The sequence below is a fragment of the Telmatherina bonti genome (assembly GCF_933228915.1).
Source record: "Telmatherina bonti genome assembly, chromosome: 11".
Taxonomy (NCBI): domain Eukaryota; kingdom Metazoa; phylum Chordata; class Actinopteri; order Atheriniformes; family Telmatherinidae; genus Telmatherina; species Telmatherina bonti.
Window position 1 is genome coordinate 17,632,748 of NC_136629.1, and position 23,703 is coordinate 17,656,450.

At 38.6% G+C, this 23,703-nt stretch overlaps 1 protein-coding gene across 1 annotated transcript in view; it reads right to left on the reverse strand.

The window, feature by feature from the left end:
- dntt (deoxynucleotidyltransferase, terminal) overlaps positions 1–23,703 on the reverse strand; it is a gene marked incomplete at both ends in the record, with an annotated part of 136,870 nt that overhangs the window by 24,992 nt on the left and 88,175 nt on the right. Inside the window, one exon of the mRNA XM_079249223.1 lies at positions 23,529–23,612. Coding sequence (XP_079105349.1) covers positions 23,529–23,612 — 84 coding nt within the window. The remainder of the gene's footprint in view (positions 1–23,528; positions 23,613–23,703) is intronic.

Consider the following 23,703-nt stretch of genomic DNA (forward strand, 5'->3'; position numbering starts at 1 on the left):
TGCCTGGACCATAATGCACTGTTGATGTCAAAGGTTGGAGGAGAATGGGCACACTGGCCTCATAACCACTCAGTACAACCAAGGCATGCTGAATACCATGTCTGAATGCAGAACGTCTCAAAACTTGAAGCAGATGGGCTAGCAGCAGAACACCATATTGGCTACCAATTTCTGTTAGGTAAAAAAAATCACACCAACTTACTGAAACAGGACATATTAGAAAATTAGAAAAATGCTACCTGATCTGATGTGTATGAAACCAGCTGCAACATTCAGATCAGGAGTCAGATTTTGAGATCTGCATCCTGCCTTGGATCAGTAGTTTAGGGTGGTGGTATCTTTCAATACCATAGCCTAGCTGGCTACTTCTAGCAGTGACTTGCACCTTGTCTTTTCTTACATGTAACTGAGGTTTTTCATCACTACTACAGACAAGCGAAGAAGTCCACTCCCTAATCCTTGTTTTTTTTTTTTTTTTTACCTGAGTGGCATAAGGATGTTATCGACAATCATTTACTAGAAAAAGAAGTGGTTGTTCTGCACTTCATCCAACTACCCTTAGCCCTGACAGACTCAGAAGACTGGTGACATTTGTTTGCTTAACTGGTAAGAAAAATACGAAGCTCTGAACAAATACTTCCTATATTCCACCTCTAGCCGTGTGATGGACAGAGTGAACCCTGGGTCAGACTGGCTGCTATGGCCCATGTGTGTGTTGTGTTGCTGTCTTACACTTATGACCTAATCTATCTGATCTATTTATCACTTTGATCTTCCAAAGGCAACAACCCACAAAAGTGGCATTTGGAGACAGTTAAAAAAAATACCAAGCAACTCCAAAGTACTGTGATACACAGACTTCTCCCACATGCAATCCAGGCTTTATCTGCTGGACCAGTCAACCCAGACACAGTGATAAACTTTCCTTGTATTTGGATATTGTAAACACAGACATATGAGTATTTAGAACAGTATATATTTCCCTTATTTACTTCTATTTTTGAGGTATGTGCTCCAAGGACTAAAGTTAGCCTAAATCTGTGCAAAGCAAGGCCAAAACTGGGTGAACAGCCTGTAGTTGTGCCATTCCGATACATCCAGATACATTTGGACAGCCACGTGATTTCAAAGTTATTTTAGCTGTTTATTAAAACACACACACAGTAAATAATAAGCTTGCATCAATCTCATAGAGTAGCCTGATCCTCTCCATTTGAGGAATTATTTTTCATCAAACTACATCCTGTTCAAGGGCATTGGTTTTATATTTAACAGGTCCTACTCAGTCCAGATAGCCAGGAGAAATAAAAAAAAAATTATCCAAAAATCAAAGCCTGGGGCTTAAGAGATTAAGTTGTTGAACCTGTGAGGATGTGATGTTTCGTGTTCTCTTTAGTTCTAGTTTCCTGTTTTATGTTGTAGTTTTCCCTGTTTTGTTCCTTCATGTCTGGTTTCCTGTTTTGCTTTTCTATTCATAGTTTTCACCTGGACTCAATTAGCTGATGCATTTCACCTGTGTCTCGTTTTTGTTTATGTGTAGATTTATTGTTTGGTTTCTGTTCCTAGTTGCTGGATGATTGTGTGTTAGTTCAGTTTAGCCTCCTGTGTCCTCTGCCTTTCAGTTCCTAGATTAAAAGCTATTAGTTCTGCATCTCTGGGTCCCGTCTCCTGCATTTGGGTCCACACCTCTACCACCACCATTTAGGACAGAGCCCTTTAATGGACAGGCTGCAAATGTGATTGCTTTAATAAAAACTCATCCACACACAAAAATGACCCCTTTCTTGTATTTTACAAATAATTACAAAGTCTGTAACCAGTGGACATTTAAGAATGGCTTTCTTTCGGTATGATGATTTACTTCATTTGTTCTGTGTTCCTGCAATCAGATGACTGTTTCAACCAGCTGAACACAATTCATTTACTTGTGAAAGGCAATATAATAGTACAGATTTTTTTTTTTACTCCTGATTGGGTGTACAGCCTGTGGACACCTTCAATTCATATATCAATTGGAACAAAATATTGTTTTGAATGTTTCTTTAGATGTTTCTGAGTATGGGCTCATTCATGCTCATTATGGATACATACATTATATAAATACATCACTGTCCACCAACATACTGGCATGGTGCAGTGCAGAGTTCAGTTATTTCATTTTCAAAACTATTACTTTAGAAAACATGGAAAAGGTGGAGGAGATTGTGATTTTACACATTCAGAGGAAATCAGGAAAAGAAGCACTGCCGCAGACATTGTACAGACTGATCTGCATGGCCATTAAATACATCACAGCTTCCATTGTTCTTTAAATTTATACTCATCAACCACGAAACTTTGTTAGCCCAGTTAAGTCAGTGACTTCAGATAAGCCAAAACCTTGCTGTTATAAATTCAGATTCATAAATTTTGCTCCATATTAACACGATGGCATCACATACTTGCTACAGATTTGTCAGCTGGATATTCACGATGAGAATCCTTCTTTTCAACACATCCCAAAGGTGCTCTGTTGGATTGAGATCTGGTGACTGGTGAAGCAAATTGAAGATGATATGATCTTTGTTACATGGTGCATTATCCTGCAGGAAGTAGCCATCAGAAGATAGTACAATATGGTCATGATGGGTTAGATGTGGCCAGCAACAATACTCAGGTAGACTGTGGTGTGTAGTTGATGCTCAGCTAAAGGGTCCAACAGACGCCAGCTGTTACCTGCCTGGGTGATCTTTTTGGGATTGTTATTTTAAATAAATTGTTATCTTTCTGAGTGTTTATCTGGATGACCTCACCTCAGAGTTATAAAGCAAAAAGTGAACAGTTTCCTCAAGCGTCCACTGACACCACCACCATTTGCTCCACCTTTTGTTTTAAGGAGTTCGGACTCACTGGTAGTCCTATTTTTGGCTTTGGTCTGCTCGGTAATCTTTGTACTTTACGTTAGGCAAGTAGCACAGATCAGAGCTGCTGTGGGGATTAGCATCACACATAAAGAAGGTCTCTCATAAGAACTCCAGCTGTGGATGGGGATTCAAACTGTGGCCTTTCTGTTTGGAGTTTGCATGTTCTCCCAATGTTTGTGTGGGCTTTCTCTGGGTACTCTGGCTTCCTCCCACCATCCAAAGACATGCATGCCAGGTTCATTGCTTACTCTAAATTCTCACTAGGAATGAGTGTGAATGATTTTCTTGTTTCCAGTGGTGTTGGTCCTGCATTAAACTGGCGACTTGTCCAGGATGTTCCCTGCTTCTCGCCTAATTGTTCCCTGTGACCCTGAATTGGATGAAGCAGTATGGACAGTGAATGAGTAAATGAGTAGCACAGGCCCCGTGGCCCACTCATTTGTTCATATCTTTTGTTTCATTTGGACAAACCTCCTTTCTCTTTTATTATTTTGATTGTATTAAAATTATTTTCCTGTTGGTTGGTGGCGTTCTCAGAAATTATAAATATTTTATTTGGTGACAATATTACCCATACCATCACACTGTCACCACTAGCCTGAACCTTTGATGCTGAATGTAATATATCATAAATAGAACTGTGTTTCTATGTTTCTTCTATATATCTATGTTTATCTTTTCAGCTTACTTAAATAACTTTTTATATAGATTGCAGTCAAATGTTGACAGTCAACTGTCACATCTACCATCTAGCAGTGCAAAGTGGTAACAGGGTTAAACTTTCTTTCTGCAACTTTGGTGCTTAGAGGGTTAAAACGGGGGAAGGTAATGTTGGGGAGTCAGCAAGATTTGATAGTGGCACCCTGTCTTGCCCCCTTCAAATGTCTCTGAGTAAGATTACCAACTATAGCTTTAATAAGCAATGGAATCGGTATATTTAATAAAGTAGCAGGTAAGTGCATATGTCATAATTTTTCTGGAGGAAAATCCAGGGAATTAATTATCACCATAAAACCCATCCAAAGAAAATGTCTTCTCACACCTTTGATATGAGAACAGGTTGCAGTGGCCTGTTTCCCAAAAACTCATTTCCAAGCACTGCTTTTAAGCAGACTGTAAAAAGATGAAATGGTCACGTTTTGTCAAGGGAAAAACATCTGTGAGTCATGAACAGTGTAAATTAATGGCATTTGTCCCATATTCAAAAGACAACTGCAACATTATGTGTGTCTACTTTTCCAGCGTGTGCACCAGCTACACCCTTTCTGTCAGTCTCGTGGCATTGTACTCATCATTACTAGCATCCATTCACTGCCTACGTTTTTATGCATTCTTTTCTTAAAAAGAGAAAGAAAGATGGAGACCTGCACCAATTTTTTACGGCTGATATAGCAGCGTGCTTGACTTGACTTTGTCACAGCACATTGCAAGAATGCACATGCTTGCAACATTTGAGATGGTCCAATTTTCCAAATCCTATTTACAAATCCGAGTGACTCGTGTAATCCATCATTTCCTGTCCTTATCTAACCAGTAGGTGGAAGCTTCCCTTGGAAAGTAAGACAAGGTATTATAAGAGAAATCTGGAGCGGAGGGCCTGAAAATATGAGATATGTTGAGATTTTTTAAATCCTGCAGTCTGATCCCAGCTTAGGAAGCTATTCCTCATCCACCTCTGCTCCAAGATGTCTTCATGCAGTGTATCGGTCTATTTATATAACTGCCCAATTTTTCCTGGGTAGTTTTTTGTCACATCACAGAGACATATCTTTGTAAGTCTCTTGTTGACTCAGTAGATGATAATTGGCCATTTCATGTGACCAGGAGTGGAGGGTATGTTATTACCCTAGATGACGTCTCTACCCAGAGTGATGACATTGACACCTAAGGTGGTGACATTTCTATCTGCAGTGATAATATTACACTTGCAGCGATGACTGCTCTACCCGCTGTTAGGCTGTTTTCACTCACGATGGCAGCGTTGCATCTTGGCTTTGATGTTATTCATTTTGGAGGAGTGATGTTTGGTTTTTTTGCAGAGATGAGTGTTAACTGACTGAAAAAGCCCTTTGCTTCTTGGTGAGCCTGTTACTGCCTGATGACATCAGCTGAGAGCTGTAGACTTTTTAAAAAGAAATCTCGATTGAAATAAGAGTAAGTTGTAAGAAGATAGAGGCCTTCCAGAAGGTAATTCCACATAATGTTTTGTTGATTTATATCTATCACCATGATATATGATTACACAATAACTTATAATGATTGGAGTTTTTACAAACAACTTGAAAAGAAAGATTTAAATTTCCAATTTAGACCCTTAATTCAGTGTTTTGTATAGTACAAGGACTTTTGGCAAAACAAACTGTTTAACATCCCCTTGAGTAAATCCTCTGTGGAGTGTCTGACTGACTGAAGGAATTGTTCTGAAGTCAATTCAGCATTATCTAAGGTTTATTTGTCACTTGCTGTTTCAGGGCTCTTCCACAGCAGACCAATGTCAGGAAACCAGCGACAGACCATTCACTGCATCTCACACAAAGAGAAAATGCACATTAACACTGTGAAGGTGACTAAGTGCTCTGTGTGACATTTAATGTACACTACTTTTGCAACAGGATAGAACTTTAAAGTTCAGAAGGAAGAAGGAGAAAAACTAAAACATTTTTGTGTAAAATTGGATCATTTTTCTCTTCGGATGTGGTATGCCACAAATGTCTTGTTTAGTTAGGCATCTTTGAAAATGGTTTCAATTAAAAACCTACAGAACTTGTAATATTCCTAGTGATGCACTGCCTTTCAGCAGCTAATTCAGGATTCATCTTGCATTCAACTTGTACTGTTAGATCTGTTGTTAAGTCTCTGATGGGGGTGGCTGTGACTCAGGAGGTAGCACTGCTTGTCTTGTGACCTGAAGGTCTGCAGTTCGAGTCCTGGCCCCCTACACTGCTGCTGCTGCTACTGCCCCAAGGGGAACACAACTTTCTCTGAGGCCTGGTTCCAAGCACAGATAAATACAGAGAATTGCATCGGGAAGGACATCTGGTTTAAAACATATGCCAATTCACCTGTGTGATGATTCGCCGTGGTGACCCCTTCTGAATGACAAGCCAAAAAGGAAACAACAATGTCTGTGTTTCTTTAGCTAAGTCCGGCAGTGCACGAGTTCAGAACTTGCTAGCATGTGATGTGGTGACATGACTTATTACTTTCCCGTTTCCCTCGCATTGGATCATACAATCACATTATAGAAGTAAGATTGTAAAGGGGGCACCTGTATAATCGCTGGGATGGACTCCAGCTTGCCCAACACCCTTAATTGGACTGAAGGATAGATGGATGGATGAATGATTGTTTATTGGGCTCCTTTTTTTCAACTTTATTGAAACAGCATGATAATTCAGCACTTACAACCAGCATGAGGTTGTTGTCCCAGGTTTTATTCCTTTATTCATTCATTCATTCATTCATTCATTTTGGGGGATTTTAAACCAAGTATTTTTAGGTCTAAACTCTAAATTAGGTTTGGGAACCGAAGCTGACATGGCCCTGCTAGTGTTAAAGGACTATGGGAGACCTGACGGTAAGTTAATCAGATGGATTCAGTGAAGAAGGAGTGGACAGAATCTGACTGAACCCATGATTTGTTACACACTGAAAAGACAGATGATGTGTTGAGTGATGCTTAGTTCCAAAGGTTTCTGACAGCTGATTTTTGACATGATATAAAAGACCCCTAAGTAGCAAGTGATGCCATTATGTCCTGGACAAGTCTGAGTACTATCATGTCTTCAGTCGTAACCATCTTGTAAAGCAAACACACCAACCCATACCATGATGCTTACCACACGCTTTTCTGTCACGGTGCTTTGTGCAGCCATGTTCTTTGTAGTGACAGATATTAGATAAGTCCCTTTCATATTCCTATTCATGCTGGAGCTCAAGCAGGTTGTCATGTTTTTCCACATAGTGACTTTTATCACGCTGCTCTGTCATGTTGGCCTGACTGATGAAGACCTGTTGACTTATTCATCTTAGAGGCTCCTATGATCTCAGCAGAGGACATTTAAAGCGCTAATACTTGAATCCATGGCTTCTTCTCTAACCACAGCTTTAGAAGTAGCGCTGTACACATATTCAATTCACAGTTTATTTTACCACAATTTCATGATTACAAGGCCTTCAAAAAGCAACATTAATATATTGTTTACCTTCAAGTCTGTATCATAAACTCACTCATTAAGTATCATAATGATGTGCTTATGCTTGTTATCTTGCTCACCTTGTGTTACCAAACAGTTAATAATAATAATAATAATATTAATACATATTCTTGCAATAAATGCTTAAGTGTGTAGCTTTATACAGTACATACCAGCCCTGAAAACCTGTGAAGGTAACCTACAGACTGCAGCACATTCCTATCATGAAGTTTGCATTCCGTGAATCTTTTTGTTATCCTGGAACAGATTTTGTTTCAGTGTGTAAATGACACAGAGTCTACAGCTCCAGCACAGACAAGCATTTACTCCTTATATCTTACCTCTGTGCTCCCTACAGCAGAGGGTGATTTTATGTGACTGGAGAAGAGTTGAAAGCAAAAAACGGAGAACAATTCAATACTGAGAAGGGAAAAACCAAGCACTAACAAACCGCGCACCATCTGTAACAAAACAGGCCATCCACAAACAAGAGAAAGTCTGGAGGAAAGAAACAAGGATGAAAACTTTAAATCAGTTTTTGCTCCTGAAAATTGATCAGCCATTGCAGTTACGAGGGCAATGTTCCTGAAATAAGCTGCTTCCACCACAATAATGAACAGTAACAATAATTCAACCTGGAATCCACTAAGTGATCCTAATGAAATGCCTTGTATTGTTTGTAGCCATGTAAGACAAAGGGAAATGGAAAAATGAATGTACCCTCTGGCTCTTACTCGATTATCTACACTCAGCTGTCCTCAGTTCTATTTTATATGGACGGTGTGAGGACAAAACAGAGTTGATGTATGCATTATTCTATTAGACTGACTTGCAGCACCAATTTGTTACTTCAGTGTTTTCGTGTTCCATATTTGTAAAAAGCTAAGTTGTATGAAGCACATTTAGTAGTCATTCTCATTCAGTCAAGGATGAAGTTGGATTTATGAGCAGTAAAACAAAACTCCAAAGGATTTAAAGGCTTATCGTTGCGATTTGTAAAGTACAGCTGCCAGTTAGTGTCGTACTTTAAGTAAACAGCAATCAAAGCTCTCCCAGTTTAAAAAATTAGAAACTAATCCTGAAGATGAAATTCAAGCCTCATGCACTATGCTCAAATATGATACATGTAATGTTTTTGTTTATTTCTCCTAAATTATCACTCTCTCCTAATGAGAGTGAATATAATTATTTAATCAAAAGTTATATTAAGGTTTTATAATTTTACTCAACAAAACCACAAAAGATTACACATGCACACTTTCAATATTACAGACATTTGCACACTCTCACTTTTGAATTAGTTTTATAATTCTGATCAGGTTTTGAGGTGTTTAATTACCAGCAAATTAATAAATGAGTAAAACTAAAGTAATTTAAAATCATTCATTTAAAAAAGTAAAGAAAATCTCATGCAAACTGGAAAAAAGGTGCATCCTTTTCATATGTGGCTATTAAACAATAAGACATTAAGGTTTAATTAGGTCATCATAAGCTTCTTTAAATGTCAGTAGTATGACTGCTACTGGTTGCTTTTGATTTAGTATGTAATAATGCAAGAATTGTTTGGTGGTTTAGTTAGTGGGACTCCATTAATCTGGAAAGTGGTGCTCGTCCTGTGTGTCTCGCTATGAGCCAGAACACAACACAACCTTTTTTGAAGGTTTCTTCATTTTCCAACAGTATGAACAGATACTTTCTAATGTAATTTAAAAAAAGAAGAAAGTAGATAAGTTAAAGTACTCTATTTGACCAGTAAATTAGAGCTGAAATCTAATAACCACACTTTAAAGGCTGAAGTGAACTAACGTTTGACCTTGAAAAGAAAAAAAAAAAATCAGTGTATTCCACTTCTTTTAAAAGCTGCTACAACACATCTATTCATCTACCTCTATTAGTTAAAATTCATGGGAACAGATGTGGCGCTAAGGTCAGGAAGAAGCATTTGCAAATGTAGCTCCGAAGAAAGAGATCCACAGCCATACGAACTCCACACTTGTCACTGTTAAAATGGCATATTTCCCAACCAGCTGCCGGCCAGCAGGATATTTAGAGGACAGCCCCCCCCCCCCCCCCCTTGTGTGTCTGTCACATGTATGCACAGATATGTACGTGCACTACTCTGTGTGACGCCCAGAGGGTATATGCACCCATTCGCTAAATTAAACCTCTCCTCCCACATTTTTGGCCCGAGACAGGAGGACCTCCTTCCAGGCAGCTCCCCCGTCCCCAACGCGAACAGCCGCCATCCAGCCGACCATGGGGGAGCATTCAGAACCACTACTCCCAAAAGCCCAGTGCAATTGCCCTGTAATTGTCCACTCATCCAGTGCTTTGAGGGTGAAAGAAGATGGGGGGGGGGGGGGCACTTTACATCTGAGATGTAGTAATTTGACAGTGAGCTTTGTATTAGATTCTGCTCCTACCCCCTGTAGTCAGGAGAGAAAAGAAGCACTGTTCATGACTGCAGTATCTTTTATTTGTAACCCAGTTTAAATGAAACATTTTATGTTTGTCAGAGAAAATTTGAAGAACAACCCGCAGGATGATTTTTATTTGGTAATGGATATTAAATATGTATGAGGAATCTAGAGTAGCATTTCATACAACTGTGGGTGTTTTTATTTGTGCAAAAGTGTCAAAGAAAGGGCTTTTTTTATTGTATTTTTTATATCTGTTCCTATAAATAATTTAAAAAAATAATCATAATTAAATCAGTTCTCCAGAAAACTAATACTAAACCATTTAAGACAGCCTTGGAAATGCTGTATTTGTGTATAATTTACACTCAGCAGCCGGTTTACTAAGCATACCTTGCTCATTCAGTATTGGACTCTCCAGTTTCTTTCACAATTGCTTTAATTTTTCATGCCATAGACCATAGGTGTCAAACTGAGGCCTGTGGGCCAATTTTGACCCGCAGTATGATTGCATTTGGCCAGCCGGGCAATACCAAACAACTACCAGAGCTGGCCCTGCTGGTATTATGCAGCACATGTACTGTCAGTGTTACAAAGCCCAGAATGCTCTGGTGGTGGTTTGGTGAGTCTATCAGGACAGGAATCTCTCCTTGGTTGACAGTAATCATAGCTACTTCAAGCTACTGCAGCAGAGACAGCAAAATAAGCCTAGTCCTTCAATGAGGGAGTGTGTGTGTAAAAAAATGGGCATGATAAAAGTTTGTAAGCTTGTTTGCTCAGTGAAAAAAACAAGCATTTTCGGTAACGCTTTACAACAATGGTCCCTTAATTAACATAACTTGTGCATTAATAATCATTAATTAACTGTTAAATAATATGTTAACAATTATTAGTATGTGTTACTTAGCATCATGTTGCCTATTGCATTGATAAGCAGATAATTAGTGATTGCTACTAAACCTTACTTAATTCATAATCAGGTGTTTACAGCAGTTGTAATGTCATTATTAGTCACTGTGTATGCATTCCTCAACATTAATAATGCTATCAGTTAACATGTTAGTCAGCCCTCAATAATTTCTCAAATAATTTTTTACTTTAGTGAATAAGCTGTAATTAACAGCTTACGTATGCATCTACTAACTTCTGCATCTACTAATCCTTTCCTATAAGGTGCACATAACTTGGATTGTAACTAATAAGCAATCATTCACAAAAGTCACTAATAAATAATTATTTGTGTCTTAATCATTTACTGATGCTGTGTTGTGTATGTCATCTGGCAGCCCTTACCTTATCTTAAGTAAGATATTACAGAACATTAGCATCCTGACCTAAACATTTACAAATGTTAGTGCTTCATAAGCATTACTTAACCATAATTATTGATTACTGAATACCGTTTTGGACCCTTATTGTAAAGTTTTACCCATTTTGAAATGAGGGCCTGAGCAGAAACATAGTAGCTGATTGTGCCAATCTATTAGATCCATTATTATATCTGTAATTTTCTTAAAAACATATCAATGTTGGAGGCACGGTGCACGGTGGCATAGTGGTTAGCACTGTGGCCTCACAGCAAGAAGATCGCTGGTTTGGTCAGTGGCCTTTCTGTGTGAAGTTTGCATGTTCTCTCCGTGTATGCATGGGTGCTCTCCGGATACTCCGGCTTCCACCCACTGTCCAGGTTCACTGCCCATAGGTGTGAGTGTGAGTTGTTGTTTGTCTCTGTGTGGCCCTGTGATGGACTGGTGCGCTCTCCAGGGTGTACCCTGCCTTTTGTCCAAAGACTGCTGGGGTCGATGCCCCACGACCCTTCATCAAATTGAGTGGTTAGAGTAATGAATGAATGAATAAATGAATCTCATTGTTGTCTAACAAGTTTGTCCAATTTTAAATTTTGACCCACTGTATATTTAAGTTTCACACCCCTGCCATAGATCCAATGAGATGTTGGAGACATGCTAGCCTCACACAGTTTTTGTCAGCTAAACATCAATGATGAGAATGCTTGGCGAGTAACTTAGCTACTTGGGTGCTATATCTAGAGAGTTTTCAGACCCATAAAGTAACTTCATTTTTTCCAGAGGTGACAGTCAACATGCAGCACACGGCTCCAAGCTGCAGTCACAGATCTGCTCCATGACTATACTGAAAATGAAACACACAAAGTTGCCAATAGCTGATCCACCATGGATTCATGTCAGAAATCAATGCCTAATAATAAAAAGTGTAGTTATATATTGAGTAAATTAAAAGTATTGTAATATGTTTTAAACTTTAAACTGCCTTTTTATACTTGTCAACAGAGTACATACTTTGTTATAGACTTTATGTATGAATGTAAGCAAGTACGTATGCTTATGTATATGAAGGTATGTGTATATATTTAGGCACATGAATAATAAAAGTAATGTTGACCTGTCTGAAATAAAGAAATAAATAAAAACTGGAGAACAGTTAGTGCAATGGTCCTTTAACTTTAGATCTGTTCAGTTTTGGCCATGGATAGTTCCTAGTTTTTTGGGTTTTTTTTTACTGGAGGGATATTTGATTAAATGTATTTGATATTTAAAGTTGAAGTTTAAAATATATGTTTCTATAATTGATTAAGTAGTCTAGTAAAATCCATTCAACCCTATAAAATCAAATGTATTGTAATGAAATGTAATGTAATAGATACAAGGAATCAGAAGACACTTCAACAATTTTGACTCATCACACGGTAAAAAAAATACCCCCCCAAATTTTTTTATTTGTTTTTCAAATCTTGTTGATGGGTCCAATAAAACTTGAGATTTAAAACATTGAATTTCTCTTCCCTATTTTTCTTAAGTTTGGCTTTAAAGGGTTAGATTAAAATGCTTTAATGAAAATCATTTATGAAAAAGCCTGTATTTAAATATATTTACATTTAGTTCCAGCCCTAAAAGATATTAATCTATTTGGTAAAAGCAAAAATAATAAACAAGCAAGATATTTATATAAATTTCATTCAGGCAGTTACTGTTGGGTTCAGACATGGATTAGAAATACTCCTGTTAATTAATCCTTTATTTTAAGAAAAAAAAAATATTCCAAGAATGCCAGGAACAAGAATCCCTTTTTCATATGCTGTCATCAACTGCAAAACCTCCCATTATGCCTAGAGAACAGGTGGTATCCACCGGAGAAAGCTGCAGTGATCTCTGGTGAGTTCTGCAGGTCTGTGGATGTAAGGAGCAGATTTGAGTGTTGTATTTGGAGCTTCCCACAGCTGCTTGATGATTGGGTCGGGGATCTGGGGAGCTTTGTTGAATCAATAACTTTGACTCTTTGTCAAGTTCCTCATCCTTTCCAAGGCAGTTTTAATCATCCATAGGATTCATCGTCTTGTCTTTTTAGTCTTTTATTTTCATTTCATTTCAGCTAACTTCTGAAACTATAGTTTTATGCCTGTATTAAAATATCAGTTGTTTTTATCTGACAAGAGTTAATATTTTGAACTTTTGGAAATCATAGATGCTTAGTAAAGCCTTGGTTTATGTGTTTATATGTACAGCGTAGTGTTTTATGGTGTAACATCGACATTGTTCTCTTTTTGTTTGACTCCCAGTTAACAGAGACCTAAACAAGAATGTGGTGTAGAGCCGGAAGGTGTCAGCTGGGAAGACGGAGAATATAAATGATCCTCTCATATCTGTATCTGTGCTTCAGGACCAAAGGCAGGACATCTATGCTCACAGCCTTTTGACCAGAGCCTCATTAATCACACTCCTACGCATGACATAGAGTAATTACCCTCTGAGAAAGACACATAAAGATACACACACCCAAACTCACAGTATAGAACATGCCCCATGCATATAGCTCCTAAAAGTATTCATAGATATTCCCAACACCTGACAATGACTTGATTTATATGAACATATTAATAACAGGTGTACTTTGGTTTGGCTCTTGGCCATACCTGAACTGCAACGTTAAGCATTCACACACAGTTACACAGAAACATCCACAAGTTTCAAGGGTAGATCCAGCAGCGAATAGAGGGTTGTGTTTTTTCGAGATGTTGGGCAGGGTCACGGAACCCTCTTGCCCAGGGAGGGAGTCAGTCTGTGTAGGAATGATGAAATCCTCCACCTGTCCTCATTCATCAAGCTCACTACACATATTAATTATCACAAACCTTCAGACTTACAGCAAAGGACATGCACGCACACATACACACAGAGGCCAACCTACCTCCTTCCACTGCTCACCACCCCAGTGAGCACTGCCACCTCACACTCCAGTTGAAAGTCAACTGTGTTTGCCAAGTACTGATACTTCTACTAAGTACTTGTGGCACTTCCAGTTAGCAGAGTATATTTTGAAGACAACTGCATTTAAGTTCTGGCAAGTAGGGTATTGCTGCCAAATCTGACAGACACGCATATTGATCACACCAGAGGTATTTCTAGGGAACCATGGATCAATTATGTGGTCTCCACCCAGACAGATTCCTTTTACAAAAATATACTATGAGCCAACAGAAAACTATGACCTTAGATTTGGAGATGCTTCCATTTTCCAGCTGCATCCCTCTCCAAACCTTCTGCAATTACACCATTGACTGTTTATAAAGAGATGGACGTAGCCTCAGTGACGTCACCCATAGGTTTCTGAAGAGCTGAATTGAAGCTCGGTGGGCGGTTCATACCATCGCCATCTTGGTAGCGTCATGCACATCGTCTCGCCCGGAAAATACAAATATGGGCAAAGAGGTGGAGCTGAGAGGGGGGCTGTGAGCGTCATGGTGGATGATTGACATCGAGCGAACTCCGAGCTTTCTGTAGCTAAAAGCTAACCGAGCTAACTCAGCGCTAACAGGAGCTAACCAGCTAACAGAGGTAAGTGGGCTAAAGCTAAGTTACGTATTTAACCGGTTAAAAACTGCGGTTGTTTTACATTCTTCCGACTTGAAGCCAGAGATTGGCACCTGTCAATCAAGAGGACACGCTCCACAAAATATGCCGAACTTCGAGATTAAATTACTTTTAAACAGGCGAGTTAGAAAAAAAAAAAATTTCTAACCCCCCCCCCACAGTTGTCATGAAGGTAAACCTGACCTATTAAAGTAAAAATGGATTTTTGTACCAGGGTAAACATGTTTATTTCTGCTGTGAAGTTGGCCTTTTAAACATGGGAGTCTATGGAGATTTGCTCTGTTCTGGAGCCAGCCCCAAGTGGATGAAGGGGGAACTGCAGTTTTATGCACTTCTGCGTGGGCTTCACTTTTAACCGCCGGAGGTTGCCACTTGGATCACACCCAAAAGACTGTAGATTCCAAGTTTTCCAGGTCATTGTAATCCCTTAAGATTAAACACAGAGTGACCAGATTTTTTAATGATGGCTTTTAAGGTGTTATCCAAAAGGCCTCTTCAGTTTTAACAAAATACTGAGCTGCTTAAGGTTTTAAAAACATGTTCCGATATGTCACTGACCAGCATCCTCCACCAGTGGCATCTAGTAGTGGGTCCTTCGGTTGTCACCAAATTAGGTATTAACAAGCTTTAGACCACTGCAGGGGATTGAACAAAGGAAGTGTGAAGCAAAAATCACGGGACATTATAAAATCTCTTTCAGAGAGAAGAATTGAAATGACTACAAGAAAATGATCCCCTAGCAGACACTGGCAAGTAATTTAGGCCCACTAGGTCTGTCTGGCAGAATCCCCAGCCATCTGATCCAAGTCACCACCAGATGGTGATCCGTTGACAGTTCTGTTCGTATTTTCATTGTCCAAAACTGACAACTTCATCTATGAGTCAAAAGAAACAAAACAAAAAATGAGCTAACCAGTGGATCATTAGAATTTCAGTCAGTCCTAAAACTGCAGGACGCCCTCCGAAGGCACTTCCTCCCTTGTATCTAGGTAACACAAAATTTCTAAAAAAGTTAACACAGTGTTACTAACACACTGCTGTTGCAACATCGGAAAATAAGCAGCTGTTTCTCCAGCAGCATCTGTCACCTCCATAATGGAGCAGGTCATGCAAATATATCTCCAAATCAATAATCAATCTTTGTTTTCCAGAAATGGCATGGCTTTGCTCCTCTACTTTTGCTTACTTGTATTTAAAAAAAAAAAAAAAAAAAAAAAAAAGAAGAAGAAGAAGAAAAAAGGATTTTAATTGGTGAATAACTCAAAAAAAAAAAAAAAAAAAAAAAAGAGAGGCATTAAAAGTAGCAGAGAGCAGCACGGTGCAGTTGTAGCAGCCTGTTGTTCACACCAGTCAGGGCAACATGATATTTTTGGGTCTGGTTAATAAGTTCCTGGCATGTTGCACAGGGAATTTAAAGTCATCATTTCTATGTATTTCTGTCGAACTGCAAAAGTAGTTTCCTTCCCATTGCCTTTTCTCTCTTCTTCTGTTCTTTTTTCTTTTTTCTTGTTGTGTTTTACTGTATCAGCCATGGTGCCTGAAAGAATGTATGTTAACACACACATAGTGCTGTGTATTAGCTCTGCAAAGCGAAACACAGCTCTCATGTGATGCTGCTAAGAGTTTTTTCAGTCTCAGGACACTACATGGCGTTGAAGGCTCCAGGACTTTGCATGATGAATGAATGTCAATGACCCACTATAACAAATCAGAAGCACAGACTTTTAAGGTCAGAAACATCTGGGGTGTTGCTTTAAATAAAGATGGTACATCTGACTATAACTATAATGAACTGGATTGAATACAATTATAAAGAACTGGATTTAATTGGATTAAAAATAAGTTATTTTAATAGGACTGTTTGAACTTGTTAAAATAACTACAGTTGTAAATTAACAATGTATGAATAAGCTGAGTCATTAATAGAAAGGTACTGAAAAGTCTCCTAAGTCATACTCTTTAATCTACAAAACAATAAAGATGAAGCCACATAGCTATTTTTGGGGGGAAAAAATCAATACTTAAAGTGAACTAACGGCTTTTGTTTCCAAAGGAATATGTCACTTTTGTGGCTTTAGCTGACAAAGGACGGCACACACACAACCCTTAAAGCTAGAACACTAATGTAGGATGAGTAGCCATTAAGGTGTGAGATGTGATTACGTTTATTTCGATATATATCCAATAAAGGACATTAAAACCTATGTAGCATGGGTGAAAATCACCCAATCTTTTGTGTTCTAAAAAAAAAAAAAAAAAAAAATCACCATTCATGTAGGTTAGCTTTTGGTGGCCTTTGCTCTTCTATTTCACCGTCATGAAAAATGTAAATATTCAATAAAAGTGCAACTTTTCATGAGGAAAAAGACAGCTTGGACAGGCACACTGAGTATGATGCCAGAGCATCTGCAGCAGATTCAGAACTGAAATCCCAATCATGCGTTGGGATTAATCTCTAATTCATCATGAATAGCTTCATGTGCCAGTGTGTCAGAGGACGACTTGTCTTTGTAGTCTTAGAGCTAATATGCATAAAACCATGTCTGACATAACAGGTGATATGATAAAATACAAACAAAACAGTACAACTAAGATCTCTTGCCCATCAAAACCTTTTCAACTTTGCCATTTCAATAATTGAAAACATATATATCAAAACATTAAAGAGCATGCTGAAAATTGCTTCAAATTCTTTTTTTATGTATTAAAGCACAAAGAATAATTCATGAACCTCTTTGTTGATGCTCGCGGTATTTTTTCATCACCGAATTGCAGGTCACAAAGATTTACCTAAACCCCCAGAGCGCAATATAACCCAATCCTTTATCTACTCGGACCGTAAAGAAGAGTTAAACTTCCTACACTGACCTTTTGGCAAATCTGTATGGCTCTCCCGTAAGGCAAATAGCAGGAAAAAAAAAAGAGAAACCAAGGTGAAACAAGTATACCTTAACATCCTCAATAAAGCTCCTCAGCCCATATTCGGGACACAAGTCGCAGGTCTGCTTGCTGCGTTATGCGAGGCTGGATGAGCATAAGGGGCTTCGACTGTCAACATCCATCTCCTTATGCCCATAAAGCCTCGTGTTGTGGGGTTATTTTCTGTAATTGGTTTTGATTATGTTCCCGCTATGGCCCAGAACCAAACCTGATTCATCACCTTTGCAATCAAACCGACTTTCAGTAAATGTTTCAACCTGGGAGCACATTTGGTGTGTAAGAACCCAAAGTCAGTGATTCTCTGCCTGACAGTTGTCAACCCCCCCACTACCACCACCACCACGTGGTAATTCAAGGATTTCCCCTGAGCCTGTTCTTAATTGGGAGGAGATCATTAGTATACTGTAGCCTTTTTATCTTTTTTTAAAGCATTTTATAATAAGACAGAGACTAGCTTGTGTCCATTGAGAGTCTCTCGGAAGCTCGCAAGATTAAAGTCCTCTAAATGACCGCCTTTGGTCCTTAGCTGAGATGTTTCCCCTTTAATCAGACATCAGTCCTCATCGCTCCCCTGTTTCTCTGACACCAGTCACAGGAGCGATGCAGGATCTCTCAAAAACTGCTGGCCAATTAGAAGGAACACAAAAGAGATGAAAGCCCTATTATCACACTGTCTTCAGCCATACGTCCAACCAATTAATGATGGTGAATGTGGACAAGTAAAAGGAAAAGGAAATGGGCTATGCGTTTCCTTTCCTGCCTTAAGGCAAAGAGAGAACAAGCTGTGTTGTGTGAAGGCAGCGACAGGACAGACACCGGGACACTACATTGATCTTCATTACGGTAATTACGGCTGTGATGTGGAGCGCAGGATGAAGAACAGGTCAGACTTTTGCATCATTCTGACTGAGTGTAAAGCTTCCTGCTGACCTTGGAGTTTCAGATGTTTTTTTTTTTTTAGCAGGGGACTGTGCATGTGCAGAAGTAGTTAAACTGGCTTTGATGGTATTAAAAAAACGCAGATGTTTTCATAGCATCCATCTCCTCTTGAGCCTTGACTTCTTCTAAATCACTTTTTTTTTTTCTTTTGCAAAGATTCTGCAAGAAGAACGTGTTTGCATTTGATTCCCTGATGTCCACTTCACAGTGCACGGATGGCTGCACTGTCAGCAAGCCTGGCTCTGCCCTTGCATTTGAATAAACACATTCTGAGTTGGCTGGCTGTGTATAATATCTGTCAGGGAGCTGCCACCTAGTGATCTCGGGGACTCTGACCTCTGTCCCCCAGGGAGCAGCTGACGGGACACTGTGGTGACAGGGTGTCTTCCCTGTCGATCTGCGCACTGATACGCCTTACACCCTTGTCGCACTAAACTCGAAACTCAAGCAGCTCGCCTGTCTGTCCTACGCATTGTAAATTAGTTGGGGGGAAGCAGTGAAAAGTCTCACAAACTGGAAAAAGAGGGGTTTCAAAGATGTCTGTCACTAATAAGATTGATGTCTCCTTGGGTTCTTGGTTGTACTTTTGTTTGGATAATAAACTTTTTCTTCCTGAATAGCAAATCAATCAGCAAAAGAGCTTATTAGACTTTTTTAGGTTCATGTTAAAGAACTTTTGTGTTCAGGAACAAGCATCAGTGTCTTACGGCTGTAGACCAGAGACTGGGAGGAATGAAGGCAAACCATGTAGAGCATGAAATCCATTTGGTTAACTCAAAAGTTTTTAAGTCCCCTCACAAATGAATGTATTTTTATTGTGGTTGTAATCAAACTACCCAATAACATATAAAAATATAAAGGCGTTACATCATCAGGAGTTTCAGTTGTTAATTTGTCACGTTTCTCATGCACACATATCGTGAAGCGTGTCGTCACTTTTTTTGTGTCAAAATTCTCTATTATCTGGACCTTATTTTTCCATAGTTATTCCTTTGCAATGTGTGGTTTTATTCGAGTTGGGAAATTAAAAAGTTGTCTTCAAAGCAAAATATCATTCATTCTTTGTCTATACCACTCAGTCCAAGGATCAATCCAAGGTAAGCTGGAGCCGTTCCCTGTAATCATCAGGAGAGAGGTGGGGTACACCCAGTCCATCACAGGGTCATCACAGAGGGACAAACAACCATGCACACTCACATTCATTCCTAGGGAGTATTTAGTGATCAATTAATCTAAGGGAGGAAGTCAGAGTACCCAAAGAGAACCCATGTATACACAGGGAGAACATGCAAACTCCACACAGAAAGGCTATTGGTCAAACCTCCCCCCAACTGAGGCTCAAACCAGTGACCTTGAGGCCACTGTGCTAACCACAAAACCACTGTGCATCGAAGGCAGAATATGGTGCTTTTAAATCTCAGTTACTTTTTCTGTATTAATGCTGCCATCATGGAGGTGTTACTGAACTTTACCGAGGGTGCTGCCTCACCAAACCACTCAAAAGGGTTTAAATCCAATATGGTGGGCATAAATAAAAAGTACAAACTGCTTTTATGGTCGGTGAATTATGAAAGATATGCCAAAATCATAAATGAATAAAGAATATATAAAAATAGCTCAACAGATACATTGATATGTTAAATTGTAAAAAAAAAATTAAAAAAAAAAAAAAATACTGAAAAAAGAAATTTGATCTAATTTTAATCTAATGTCTCCACAGTGTGATGATTCATCTCACTCCAAGTCTAAAGAAGATAAACACAATGCTTCATTTGTGCTCAGTAAAGTCTTAAGCACCATTTGTGAGGGTGTCTCTGAACGACCATCAATTGTTTTTACCAGGTACCAATAAATGACGGGTACTGATGTTGTCATTTACAGGATTGATGATCATGGGTCCCTTTACCTTGATGCATATAAATGTGATCAGGCATTGTAGAAGGAAACTACGCAAATCCCTCCCAATATGTCTTTGAGGAACATTTATTTTAAACATGAATCATCTGCAATCAAATAAAAGTCAAAATGAAAGTGAAAGAAAATGTGTTTATCATTGAAATGCTTTTGTTCAGCATATGGGATTGTATATAAATGTCACACACATATTGCATGCGGTTTAAATCACCTTGTTTTAGCTGCTTACTTCTGTTCTAAAATCTTAGAGTAGTCTTAAAATGAACTTCTGGTGTATTTCCAGCATTAAAAATGTAAGTGTGCTCTGTGCCACCTATGCCCCTCAGCTCATCACGTCGGTTGTCAGAGCCAGTTCTCACATCTGAAAAATAACTTCTCTGCATGGCTAAATGGTTTTTCATATACCCAAATGGAAATCATACAATTATCACCACTGTATGAGACATGACATGAAAGCACACCTATCTCCTTTAACCTTTCTGTTGCTTACACGGTTCTATTAAAAGAACAACTCCCCAACAAACTCTAATTAGCTGCAACACTGTAGGCATGCAAAGCATATGCATGTGGTATTCTGTAAATAGGTTTTCTCCTCCTAACCCTGCAGTTGTACACCTTTGTATGAGATAAGATGTGATTTATTCATTTTGGGTCTGTGTTAGGAACCCTGAACTCCCCTATGCAATTACATTAACAAGCTTTTGCCTTTATGTCCTGAAACACTATGATGTGTTTTTCTATCTCGACTTGCACTGATGAACACATACTGTGCATTCGTTTGTGTTTGTGTGAGACGCTGGGAGAAAGCCAGACCCTGCCCATCTCCTACCGAGCACTGTGCTATAATTAAAAATGTTGCCGCCACACGGTATCATCTTTCTACTCACTCGGAGGAGACACACATCATAATGAATAATTTAAGTTAAGTTTTCTTGACTGGGGCCGTGATCTTTTCAATAACCTCTGAGGAGCAGGGATTTGCCTTTAATTTACAGTCGTGAGCCACAACTAGGCTTCCTGCATGTGCCTCTAGTTTTTTGTTGTTTTTTTTTTTTGAGGCAATATGCTGTATGTGGGGTGCATGTGAATGGTCATGTGATGTTTTCATGGATATTAACAGCAATAAGGGTTATTTCTAAAATGGTGCAAAAAAAAACTAATCTGGAATAAAATCATTGTGATAAAACTGTTTAAAATAAAGGAATGATACAAGCTTTCCCCCTGTGTGGCTGGACTCTTCACATCTTCCTCTGAAAGACTCACAGGTTGTTTTATAGCTAAACACTTGACATTATGACATTATTTGGCAAATTATCTTTTTTCTAGCATGAAAAGAACTTTTCAACCTTTCACAACAAGTTTAAAGTGGAACTATTATGTGCATTTCAGGCTAATTTATTTTTATTTCTGAGACCAGAAGGGCTGGGATTGATCGAGTTATTGTCACAAATCGCTTTATTTACTTCAGACCGACCCTCTCCGTAGGCTGTCAGATCAGCCTGTGGGCAAAACGAGTGGATTGAGACTCTTCCGCATTAAGCCCCGCCTCCCGCACTGCACTACATCGGGAGCGCGCACCGCACCTGCTTTCGCCGTCATTGTGACATCTCATAAACAGAAGGATTAGGCTAATAAGAGCGCAATAAAAAAAACAAAACACAATGTCAACACATAGCATGCAGCCCTACATGTTGGAACCTGAATCAGACCCTGAAAACAAAGTGGAAAACAGCAACCCACAGCAACGAATGCAGCAGGATGTCTCTCTGTGGTAAACCCACCAGCCATTGTTGGAAATAACTTTATCCGACGTTTTCCACCCGCCTGATGTATTTGTACATGCCCTTGTTAACCAGTAGAAGGTAACCAATCACCGAACCTTATCCCCCGGGACGTCACAAGGATTTCCAAGTAGAAAAAACTCTCTTAAACGACGCGTTTTTCATCGCAATGGAAACAGAACGGAGAGAGTGCTGGAACTCAAATTCAAACTCAAACATGCGTTTAGGTGATAAAAAACAGTGCCGTTCACATGTCTGATGAGGATTCAACACTGTAACACTGTAGAAAGCTCAGAAAACTTAAAATACCATAATAGCACCCCTTTAATTTTTGTATCTTTTTATATAATATGTCTGTCTGTGTGTTTCCTTAATGTCTGATTTTAAACTGTAAAGCGCTTTGAGTTACATATTTTATGTTGGAAAAGCACTTCATAAATAAAGTTTGATTGATTGATTGATTAAAATCGGCGCATACATTTATACTTTATTCATCCCTGAGGGGAAATTCAAAGTATCTTTGATTTGATTTGATCTTTTTTTTTTTCATCCACAGGGACATTTTACACTTTTTCCCCCTCTTTTTCTTCTTCTCTAAATCTTTTATATGCAGGGCATTGTTATGTAGTTTATAATATCTCAATGCATCTCATTGCAAACTAGAAGACATCTATATTTCCATATGTTCACAACCCGATGACATCCGCAGCTGCCACTCTTAGTACAACGTCAAATGTCATGTCAGAAAGCAGGCGGGATTCTTGGATGGGGATATAACCCTAACCTTCAAGCCAGAGATCACTGGTTTGTGTCTCATCCTTAAATCCCCTATAGTTTTTCCTCAGTTCACTTGCTTATCCAATTTTACTCCACTCCTTTTTTCTTCACTCCCATTTTACATAAATGTTCAAGTACTTTCAAATGTACATTTAGTGTAATATATACACACATGGTTAGATTTACATAAACATGAGGTTTTAAGTTTGTTGGTTAGGCAACAGAAAAATTATTCCTGTAGAAAAAATGTCATCTCACAGATCTGATGCTTCGACTGTAAAACCACAACATATTGTTTACATTCTCTGCTGAGACTGAACTGAATATTTATAGGCATTTTAGCATTCTTGTTCTTTTTGTTAACTGGAAATAAAACATGAATTCAGTTTTACAATCCCTTAGCAAAGTAAAAATCAACAAGTAACCTCATCTTTTTAGCATGTAGCAGGCACATTTAACTTCCAACTAAAGATAAAATATTTGTTAGTTTTTTCAGCTTGAATAAAAAGTGACTTAAAGAATGTAATTAAACCAACTATATTATTATACCTATTATTATTATATTACTATATACCTATTACTATATTATTACTATATTATTATACCTACATTATAAATACCTATTACACTTGTCTTCACCACATAGCTGACCAACTATTTTCTTTTGTTTATTTCTTGTTTTGCAAATAATAGCACAAGTTGATTGAGAATCACACAATTACTTGTTGTTTGGGAATATAGAGGGAAGTAGTACCTTGGTTTTGTCATACAAGGCATGGTTGTCCAGCAGCATCCGTCGCTCCGATCGAGCGAACCTCCTTAAGTCTCTCTCAAACTGCTGTGAAAGAGGGAATCGATAGTCTGAAATCAATGATCTGCTTTGCTTGTCTGTTTTATGGATTAGTAGAAAATTGTGAGGCCTGAATGCA